At 29.8% G+C, this 11,608-nt stretch overlaps 2 protein-coding genes across 2 annotated transcripts; one reads left to right on the top strand and one right to left on the bottom strand.

Moving 5' to 3' along the window:
- The first annotated feature begins 5,161 nt into the window (after nt 1–5,161).
- Nucleotides 5,162–5,982, top strand: LOC102668481 (uncharacterized). Its single transcript, XM_006591920.4, has 2 exons — nt 5,162–5,320; nt 5,445–5,982. Exons 1-2 carry the CDS (start codon nt 5,260–5,262, stop codon nt 5,813–5,815), a joined length of 432 nt encoding a protein of 143 aa, XP_006591983.1. The 5' UTR covers nt 5,162–5,259; the 3' UTR covers nt 5,816–5,982.
- A 1,287-nt stretch (nt 5,983–7,269) lies between these two features.
- Nucleotides 7,270–10,672, bottom strand: LOC100790587 (peptidyl-prolyl cis-trans isomerase FKBP42). Its single transcript, XM_003539756.5, has 8 exons — nt 10,557–10,672; nt 10,382–10,422; nt 10,085–10,270; nt 9,387–9,476; nt 9,061–9,245; nt 8,871–8,993; nt 8,595–8,747; nt 7,270–7,875 (listed from the first exon to the last, which is right to left on the bottom strand). Exons 2-8 carry the CDS (start codon nt 10,419–10,421, stop codon nt 7,540–7,542), a joined length of 1,113 nt encoding a protein of 370 aa, XP_003539804.1. The 5' UTR covers nt 10,422; nt 10,557–10,672; the 3' UTR covers nt 7,270–7,539.
- Between the last annotated feature and the right edge of the window lie 936 nt (nt 10,673–11,608).

Raw genomic sequence — 11,608 nt, 5'->3', positions numbered from 1 at the left:
TGGGAAAGGGAAAACCCAACTGTGGGATGCGCATTGCGCGTCACCGGCGTATGATAGTGGATTTTAAAATATAAAAGGCACTTGACTAGTTTCTACTTAGGGTAGGGGTGGTTTTGATTGCATGCGGTGGGTTCACAATTCCTGTGTGTTTCTTGCACCACTCCTTCGCTGACACGTCTTCATGCCTTGTTTGCTTCTTCTTAATAATGTTTCCTTTTCATTTTCAAAATCAATCATAAAATTAACACTTGGGCAGAATTAGGTGGTTCATTTTGCCAAATCCAATAATGTCATCAATAATATGAGGAGTTGGTGCGTCTGAGTTGTTATTGGATCTGGATATTCTACAAGGGATTAATTTTTCATCACTTGGATAATTAGGGTTTGATTTTTTTTTAGAAAAAAGTGTTTATATTTAGTATTTAACTGTCTCTCTCAGATATGATTATATAAAAAAAATATATGAGGAAAAAAAAGTTATACACTATCACACTAATTTGTGTATACTAAGTTCCTTTTTTCTATAAAAAAAAAAGAGAGTTCTTTTTTTTTTTTGTTAACAACAGTTTACTCGGTGAAAACTTCTCCAGTGAATTATTTAAGATGAACGTGTCAAACATGTTACGGTTTAAATGATTTCATACTTAAAATCACAGTTATTTTAACGAAAGAATTGTTCCAAAAGACATTGCCAGAATAAATTAACATTATATTCCAAATTTGCTCGACGCTTTTAAATTTATATGCAAAAAAAGTATAATATGGGATGCTGGCTCTTCAGTAAATTGGAAGTTGCAATTAAACAACTTGGTAAAAGTTGCAAATTTTGGTTTTGTTAACCATAATTGTGTTTCAAAAGCTAACAATTAAGTTGGTGTTTAATAACTTTTCATTTATCAATGAAGTCAAACATAGAAATTAGTTAGGTAGCTATGGTAATGAACCTTGTGTTGAACACTCCACCACAATTTGAAAGTCACGCAGAAATTATTATTATTATAACTCAGTACTAATCCAACTATATTGATTACTTGAAACGCATTTCAAGAGCATTAAGACAATGGTTGGAACTAGATTAAAAGACCTAAACTCCTAAGTCGTAATGCTGCAATTAAACATGATTCTAAATAAGGATGGTAATTTTCCTGTTATATGAAGATTCTTGTAGGGGTTACCTTATTTTGGAGTCTTAAGTTTAGAAACGATTTTTTTAATCCTTTGAAGGAAATAGAATGGGAATTATTATTATTATTGTTTTCAGTAGATTTGAAGATAGAAAGGGGGATCCAGATCATACTTCTTATTCTCTCAAGTCTTTTTATACGTTGAAAATGACAAACCATTCTTAATAATAAATATATAAATGTGTTATTATATTTTCATGTAAATGACAGACCATTCACAGTATAACTTTAATATGGGTAAATGAGTCTTGAATTTGTTAAATGCCTTTATATTTTTTTTATTTATAATTATTTGGTCTTGTCGAAGATTAAGGGATAAAGATTCAAAAAACTTACCTCGAGTTAGGGATAGGAGAGAAGGGAAGTACTCCTTACCTCCCAATTTATACACATGCATATCATCCCTACGTCTATTTTGAAAAAAAAAAAAAAATATGTGTTTTCTAATTAAGATAATCCTATTTTAGATGAATATGATCACCATTGACAGAAAGTTGTCTTTAAATATTTAACTTAATTACATATACAATTTAAACATGAAACTTCTTATTAAACTAAAAAAATCATACATCAAATTAATTCATATGATTAATGATATATCTTTTCTTTTATGGTCGTTGTTCATTGATCATGAAAATAAATCATTTCATGTTAAATTTTGATATGACTTTGTTATTTTTGAGGGTATTATCAATTTGGTCTTTGAAATATTATTTTTAAAATAATAAAATTATGTAAATAATCTTCAAAGTGTTAGATATTGATTAATTTAGTTCATGAGATAATTAATTTTACTATCATTTAGGAAATAATTTAAAAGATTTTCAATACTTATATGTTATATCCTATATATCTTATATAAGGAAATATTGAATCACTCTAACAATAACTTTAAAAGACTTAATTACTCTTCAGTGTATTATACAGTGAACAAAGTTCTCACGTGATTTTGTAAGTTGTAACTTTTTTTTATTCCTCTTGATACTTTTTATTTTTATTTTGTCCCAAGATATTTTTTATATTAAAATGTGTAATAAATAATTTTATATAGTACTATCTCTTACTTTTAAGCAAATTAAATTGAACTTATATTTAACTAGTAACGCTATCAAAGTGGGAGAATATTGAACTTAATTAAATTATGTAAATTAACATTAGCGAATAATTAAATATCATTTAAATAATTATTTACCAATGCACTTTTTTCACTAAGTAGTTTTACACACAATTAGATAGTAGGCAATCTACTTTTCATAGAACAATCCTATTTCTCTTATCAATTGAAACAATGTGGACCTAGAGATGAATTTAGGACGCATTTTTAATCTCTCCTTTTATTGATAATTATTGTTCTATAATTTTGTATAGATGTGTAGATGTAGACTTGAACACGAGTTAATAGTTGAAAGTTTATTTACTGTAAAATAATTTTATATTATTATTTAATTTTATATTATTAATTATTTTAAGATAATTATTTTAAAAATTAATAAATTTATTATATATAATAAATTATGATTGAATAATTATGTAAAATTTTTTATAATAACAACGTGTAGTTATTATTTTCTTTGAATATTTTTCACATTGTTTTAAATATATCATAACAAACATTTGTGTTTATCTTATTAAAGAAAAAAATTTAAAATAAATAAAATAATTATTTATTTCAATTTAAATTTAAATTTCCTTTTTCTCCTTAATTTGTTTTATCTGAATACATGTATATAAGCATCGAATGTGAGATGAGATCATCCTAACCTTTTTTCATGTGGGGAAGGGAATCTTCAAAAACTGGAGACTATTAATTTTCAACGCAGTGACGCATTTCGTTGTATGCAGACTGCAACTTGTCGTCCTGTAGTGTGTTCTTATAAACTGAATCTCCATCTCCTACAATTAACAACAAAATATTACTATTCTTTTAATAATTATTAGCAGGGAAACACAGGGCAATCCCTGTCTAATTGTTCTTTTATGTTTTTTAAATACAAAAATTAGTGAGTAATTTGTGAAAATAATTATAAAAAGAAACAGTAACTTAAAAATATAATTATCTATATTATTATTAAAAAAAATGATATTTTAGTGTATTTTTTTATCATTTTGTTCTTAAAACTATCTTTTTTATTTTTTTATTCCTATAATTACTCTCTTCAATTAATCCACACCCCACTCACATCCAAAAAAAAACTATCCAATATTATTTTGATTTTATTATTTTATTATTTTTCAAAAAAATTAAAAACCTAATAAGAATAAAATGAATATAAAAATATACACACTAAAATACAAGGAATGCTGAATGTATTTGATTAAATTATTCATTTATCTTATAATAGTATTTTTTATTGTTTCTAATAAAACCTTATAAATAAATACATAACATATAAATTGCTTAAAGCTTTGAGTAACTTAAAATAAGGTAAATTTAATAAAATAGTAGTAGTAAGTAAAAGTTAGGCATGGATATGCATATTACTTAAATGGAATGATAGCGTGAAGGTGGCATCATTTGACTCTGTACATGCTTTTGACGTCACGTGATATGCTTTTGCTTTTCAAGTTGACGCTAATTTGACCATCTTTTATTCTCTGCGCACCGCTTCACATTTTATACGCTGACACTTAGGGGTGCCAAAATGAATTGCTATATATCAGTTTAAAGTGTCCCACTATTTTATTTTTCTTCAATTCACAGGTTGCTCTATTCATCTATTAAAATTAAAATAATAAATTATAAATATATATTAATTAATTTTATCTTTTATAAATAATAACGGCTTATTATAAAAAATTAAATATATTATCTTAAATTTTGAATAATAATTTATTTAAATAAAAAATAAATTAATTGAAAATTAATAGATATACTATAAAATATTAAAATAAATATTAAATTTTTTTAATAAAAAATGATTGATGAATTTATCTGTCTTGCTTTCCTCTTACTTATGATAACTTATGACGGATTCAATCCATTTTATCTCTCTACTTATATTTACCTACTCAATCAAAAATCAAAATTATTTATGATCAAATTGAGTGATAAATTAATAAAATATAAGTAACATGAGTTTAAATTATTATACACAAAACCATGAGGCAGCACTTGAAATAATTAGTGTGAAATTGTTTTAATTTAATCAAAAGTTTAATCATTCAATTTAACCCTTTGAGTTAACCTCATTAAGTATCCATTTTTTTTATGTAAAACTTTTAATAGCCATGAAATTCTCTTAACAGAAATAAACCAGCTCAATACCCTATCTTAATTTAACACACAAATCATTGAGTTTATTCGGGTCTAAGAACGGGTTAAGGTCTAAAAATAACCCAGTCCAGTCCGTTATTTGTTCATCACTAACTTTACTGGCCATTATATTTGCAGTGCATTTTATTTGTCTTTAATTGAAAAAATTGAGTCTATTATAAAAAATAATAATCTATTAACTTCTTTTGTTTATATTGTCCGGACTTGTGACAAAATTATTATTTTTTTCTAAATTTACGGGACAAGTGTAAGTGATAATATTACATATATATACTCATATGTTTAGCCTGACAATAAAAAATTGTTCTCAATTCAAATAAATATTAAGTTGAAATAATTTTATATAGCTTTTGAGTTAGATTAATTTTTTATTAAGTGTGACTGCTAACTTAAAAAATAAAGTATTCAAATATAAAATTCTTTTCTTTAAAATTATTTTTAACCAAAATTAATTTATTTTCAAATTAATTTTTACGAACATTCACTCAAATAATATATATTATTTTGAAGAACTTGCATTAAAATTGGTTTAACACCGAATCACGAGTTTTTCTTTTAGTCATAAAAATTAAAGACAAATATTTGCAATAATTCAAATACTATATTCAATCAATCCACAAAGTTAGATTCCGTTAGTCACTGAATTACGAGTTATATATGAGTAAAAAGATAGAAATTTTACAACTAAAATATAATTCTTTTTCTCTCCTTGTTGTTCCTCCTCCACACAATGCATGGGTCTACAGACTATGGCCCCTTATCCATTTGGCTGTGTTGAAGCAAAATATCTAAGTCTAATTAATGTGCATAATATTCTTCTTTGTTAGCGTGAAGAAAGAGACTACCAGTTATCGAGTGACAGGTTTATCTTCTTCTGCTTGGTAGCTTCAATTCCATCTACCTGCTTAGTGTTATTTATATTCCACACTGTCATCAATCAGTAAACAAAGTTAAATCTGATCCTTCATTCCCTTCTTCCATGGCAGCTCTCACTGTTGGCCACTGTTGCTGTAGCAAAAGGGTACCTTCATCTCATCATGAATTCACTAACAGAAGCAGATCACCCAGGATTTTTATTCTATCATCTTGCCATGGTAGAACACCAGATCCCAAAGAAAAGAAAGATGATCATAAGATGGGAGAAGGAAAGCTGAGCTTGTTGAAATGGAAAATGTTAAACGACATTGAGAAGGTAGGGAAGAGGGTGAAGCAGAATTTGAGTCCACAGCAAAAGCAAAAGGGTGATTGGAAAGACTTGTTGCTGATGAGTATATCGTTTGCAGTTTATGTGTACATATCCCAGATGCTAGTTTGTGCCTATTTTGCTTGGACCTCTATGCCCAAACCCATCTGGTAGCTAAGCTAGTTAATTACTTGTCATCTTCACTTGCCTTTCATTTGTAGAAAAAGATCATCATTATGATTATAAGAGAAGAATAAGATGTGTGTATTGGTCATGTATACTATACACGAGTGACAGTAATATGTATTCGTCAATGGTAATAGATGATGGCTGTTTTATTATTTTTACTTTGGTTATGATGTGATTATCTCTGTGATAAATTAATAGCCCTCTTCGTGATTCTCTATATGTGTTAGTTGGGAAAGAATCGTGATGACCGTGAGAGACTGCCTGTGAGTTTGTCCGTTCAACATGGAAAGGGCTGTGATGTGACGAAGAGAAAAAAAAAATGGCGTGAGAATGTTTTGTGAAAATAGAATTATTCAGGGCTTTAATAGATGTTTTTTCTAGGGATCAAAATTTGCTACAATTCTTTTTGAATTGCATGAATCGAAACCCTTAAAATAGGAGTATACTGTATTGAAATGTTAAGAGAAAAATTAATAAAAAAAATAATAGCCGATAGGTTAAGAATTGTAAACGGTGCAATTATTTATGAGCTCCAGAGGATCCATATCCTTTTTCTAGGTACTTGGAGGCTTGAGCTTGAAGTAGATTAAGATTGTGGATGCACACAAGAAAAGAATCACATTTATCTATTATGTTGGAGCAGTAGAACTAGTCTTTAAATAAATAATGTTAATTTTACTTTTTTACATTATTACACTATTGCATTGTAGGAGACATGGTTTCAATAAAACTAACGCAATTGTACACTTATAGGCAGCAAAGATTACTGTTAGACTGAATTTTCTTTCAAAGCTTTCCAATTAATGAAGTGTAAATTTTAAATAGAACAGAAAGTGATCCTTAAAAAATTAGTTGTCATTTACACGATGTCTCCGACAAATACGGCTGTTTTTTTATCTATTAAGAAACGGAGTCCTTGCACACTTTCCCTCATTAGTTGTCAGTGGATCATTCCTATGCTTGTCGCTTTGAATCTCTGCTTCTCTTGGCTGTTATACAATTTTCAACTAGGTTTATTGGTGACGAAATCAATGAAAGAGGGAATTATCTTTTATTTTTCCTTTTTCGTTTGGAAATTCAACGCAAGGCTTGTTACATGGCTATGAGTGTTAAATATGATCCAGATACATATCCATCTTGATCCTGTGCTTCATGAGAGAAAAAATATTCTCAACTAATTCAAAATTTAATCTGATAAAAAATTATTTTCACAAAGATCAAATTCAAATATTGTTCGACCAATTCAATCTTAACTTAATACATTAACCACATATGTCCCATCACTTAGTAAGTTCTTTAGGTATGAATAGAATACAAATAAGTTGTTAATTTTGAAATATCCATGCATTAGATCTACCCGATCATGAATTAATTCAAATTTCAAAGGCACACTACAAATCTTTTTGAAAATAACTATCTGATTTCAGCAACACTGATCATTTCCCATTTCAATTACTAGAGATTAAATTAAAGAACAAGTTCCTTCTAGACAAACTACCAAACTCTATTTGAAAGCAACATAAGCGATTGATAGCATTGTCAAAGATGACTCCTAAGAGAGAAATCAGCACTGCTTTTTCAACGTTTGATTGTTCCACAAGCAAAGCAAAATAGTAGAAGTATGATTATTTCCTCAGTAGCACAAGACGTGGCCTTTCGTAGGATGCACGTAAATAATTGTCAACTCAACTCAGCAATGGTCTTCTTGTTTAGTCAGATTTATGCCTTTGACGCTTGAAGAGCGTGACAAGGCCATAGAATACTGAAAGCAACCACTGCCAAATAAGTATGAGCCAATTTCTTGGCTTAGGAACTGGTTGAGGCCTTGGTCCAAATATTCCTTTATATATCTCTTTCTGCTTTTGGTAAACAGCCTTGTCATGTTCAGCAAGCAATCTCAATTCTTTAGCAATTGCTTTGTCTTGAGGGGCATATTTACTTGCCTTTAGAAAATCTTCCCTGGCAGTATCCGTTTGCCCAAGTGCTGCTCTAGCCTTACCTCGCCTAAATAATGCCTTCACATTGTTCTCATCCTCACCCAGTACCTGCAAGTTCCATCATAAAGTTAAACACAAGTGGATCACCAATGACTTGACTTTCATGGTTGTACTATAATGTGGAAAAGATTATTTCAATATCAGCCAGAAAATCATAGTTTCACATTGCATCATAAATTCACAATACAATTTAGTTAAAATGCTAAGATATTTGGCTTAATTTGTTTTCTAGATGAGATAACCCGTCCTATCCTATTGCATAACAAATATACTAAATGTGGTGCCCACAGTTACATGCTAAATTGGCAGCAAAAACAACTCCTTGTTGACAGTGGCTACGTATTTTCTTTGGCTGACAAAATATAACAAGACATTTAAAGTAGTGAATAGTGACAAAGTCCACATCTTCTGTCTAGACATGATCTGATTGGGTAATAAATCAAGCAAATAAACAAAAACTAGTGTGAAGTTTTCCTTCAATAAGATTAAAGGGAACCCTTATGACAAAAAAGCGTTAGCTGTCTTCAATGTCTCAGAGAGAATATTATGTTATGGCCTCACTAATGTCCGATGCTAAAGCAGCATATTATTAGAATATAATTGTAAGTTATAATTATATTCCATTCACAACCCAAAACTAAAGGAACTTGCAGAAAAGATAATTTTAACACTATTTAAAGGAACCTCAATAAGAGGTATAGCTACAAAAATTAAAACAAACAGAAAGCCTTTTATGCTGAATTGATCAGTTAAAGTCTGATACTCACAATGCTGCATTGTCCTATGGCTTCTTCGTAGCGGTTCAGCTTAATCAAACAGGCTGCCATGTTAAGATGGCATGGATTCTTTACTGCCAGAGCCATATCTCTATACTTCCCAAACAACTGGAACATGAAGTCATCTCCCATATATGCAATGGCCTGACAAGAACCAAGACAATCACAAATTTGTCAAATAACCCAAAATAAAAAGAGAAGATATTTCCATGGATTAAGAACAGCGAAGAATTATTAAGAAGAGCACAAGAAACATAAGTGTGTAACCATTTCATACTGTTGCATAGCCTCCTCTAGTTTTTCTTCCTGATACAAAGCATTTCCATCCATCTTTCTCCGGTCTGCTGCACCAATTCTTTCCTCCACAGTCATATCACTGCGAGCTTTCCCCTGTGAAATCAGGTGCTATAAGCATCTAACCAAGTCCACAGCCATCCATAATTTAATGGCAACTTACTTCTTTTGTTTCATCAAAGCCAATGAGCTCAACTTCATAAACTAAATCTGCCTTGGGTGGAACATTTGGAAAAGAGAAGCTTCCTTCCTCTCCATATCCTAATTCCCAGCCCACACGCACCAACGCACGCTCCCCAGCTTTCATGCTTGCCACACCAATGCCCAACCCAGTCATTTCTTTCTTTTCTGTTTACGAGAAATACATCAAAATCAAATAAACACTAACAAGCCTGGTAGAGCAGTTCACATGGTAGAAAGATATCCCACAAGTCCTCTTGATTAATGTCCAAAGAAACTCGATACTTTAAACTTCCATCAGGGACGTACCTTTTCCTAAGACCATCTCAATTGGCCGTTGCTCCTGCCATGTGTCTTCAAACTTGTGTTGTGATTTCTCAGCCCACGCCCTGTAATGGACTACAACCATATACACCCAGCAATCATGATTTTGATCCAACAAGAAAAAGAAAAGGCTACGCATGAAAGGGCCACTAAGAATAGTACAGTAGTAGATATTAGGAACTACTTCCAGATATAATTTTGGTCCTCCCAGCTTTTATCCCCACTCAGCCTCAACAAAGGATTTTTTTCTTATGTTGAAAAAACATTAGATGTCCAAACATTTTACATTTTCACATCAAACCATTCTCATATATTGCTTAAATTATAGCTTAAGTTGCTATACCTTACTAGACACAATAAAAGCCTTTCCAAGGAAAAAGAAAATACTGACATCACATAATTTGATAGTACTTTAGCATGTCTCAAATTCCCCTCCATTACAGCAATACTCAAATCTGGGGCTGTCTGACTTACCCCTCGAATTTATGGTGAAAGCACAAGTAGTTTAACAGGGATAGGTTCAATTGTGTTCAAATATTTTTTTTATACACACAATTGCAGCTTAAATTATGTAAGAGCGTTTTACAAGTAGGAAACATGCAACAAAACATCGTGGCATCATTGGATTTCACACTAAATTGCAAACATGACAGAGTGAGACTAAGATTGAGTGTGGTACTTACAGAAGCAAGTTGAATATTTGGAAGGTTTCTGGCCATGACCTTCCTTAATGATTTGTTTGCTGACCTTCTCATGAAGGACCTCAACTTCAGAATCAACTTTTGGGGGGTTACTACTGAATTCTGGTGCCGGTTCCCCCTTAACAAATGCTGAACTTTCAGTAATCACTTCATTTTCCTCTTCTTGACCTGCAACAATTAACAGTGCCACACACAAAAAAAAAAAAAGGTTTAAGCAAGCATATACTAAGGTGAAAGAAAGACCATTTTGTCTAACCCATAGAAGTGCATGCAAATTACCGAGCGATGATTGGGTTTGAGACTCTTGAACTTCCTCCATTCTGCAAAATTTTTGTTGCGTACACAATTTGAGGAGAGTGAGAAAAAACTAATTAGATTAGTATAGATTTTAAGAAGAACCAAACAGCAAGGGAGATGAAAATTGTGGAAGTGGAAAACGGTGAAACTCTCTTACGTTGACTGGATGGATCAGCTTTTGTTCGTATCGTGTGTCACTTGATCGGAGAAGATTCTAGAGAGAGAAAGAAAGGAAGAACATGACGGCTAAAATAGTGAAGCTGAAATTACAAAGTCAGTTTTTTATTTTATTTATTAACGTTGGTTACTTTAATTATTGAGCACTTGACTTTCCACAGAGTCCCCAAATATAACGAGATTAATTCTTAATTTGAGATTTAATCAAATTTAAATTCATTATTTTTCTCAAAAAAGTATATTTTATAAGGATTCAACTTATGTTTTTCTCATAAACTTAGTGTGTAGTAATCATTATTTTAGCAACAGGAATTATGTAAAATAAATATTACTAGTAATTTTTATATAATAACAAGCATTATAATTTGTAGTGTACAAGATGAATATTTATTTATATAATTGAAATTTATAAAAAAATAAAAATTAAATATATAAATTATATTATAATTAAAGTGTATGATAAACATTTTGAAATATATAAAGTAAAATTTAAATTTATAATGAATTAATTAAATTATAATATAATATTTTTAAATTAAAGTAAATGGAAAATTAAAAAAGTCAAGTATGATATGTAAAATAAAGATAAAATTAAGAAAAAGAGTAGTTTGGGATGATTAAGAAATATTTTTTTTATTAATTGCAAGAATAATATGTAAATACACAATCAAATTACACAAGAAAAGATATTGATAATGTTTATTTGAGAATAAAAAATGAAAGCCAAGGTATGCATGTTAATATATAATTTATAATCTAGTAACAGCAAATTTCAAAAAGTTTTTTTAAAGAAAAAAGTGATAAAGAAATATTTATTTCGATAAAATAAACTAATTTAAATAGTATGGATAAAAGTTTAAATTGCTAAATTATGCAGTCTTTTGCTGTTAGTTATACGTATAAAATGTCTATTCTTGAACATCCTCTTAATGGGGATTTGAAACTGTGTGCATTGGAAGTATCCTATTTCCTTGTTTTTTTTTTTCTGAAGGTGAAAATTTGAATAAAATAAAGAGAAATAGGATGAGTATC

The sequence above is a fragment of the Glycine max genome, chromosome 12 (genome assembly GCF_000004515.6).
Source record: "Glycine max cultivar Williams 82 chromosome 12, Glycine_max_v4.0, whole genome shotgun sequence".
NCBI lineage: Eukaryota > Viridiplantae > Streptophyta > Magnoliopsida > Fabales > Fabaceae > Glycine > Glycine max.
The sequence above is the reverse complement of the archived record's forward strand: the minus strand, read 5'-3'. Positions and strand labels throughout refer to the sequence as shown.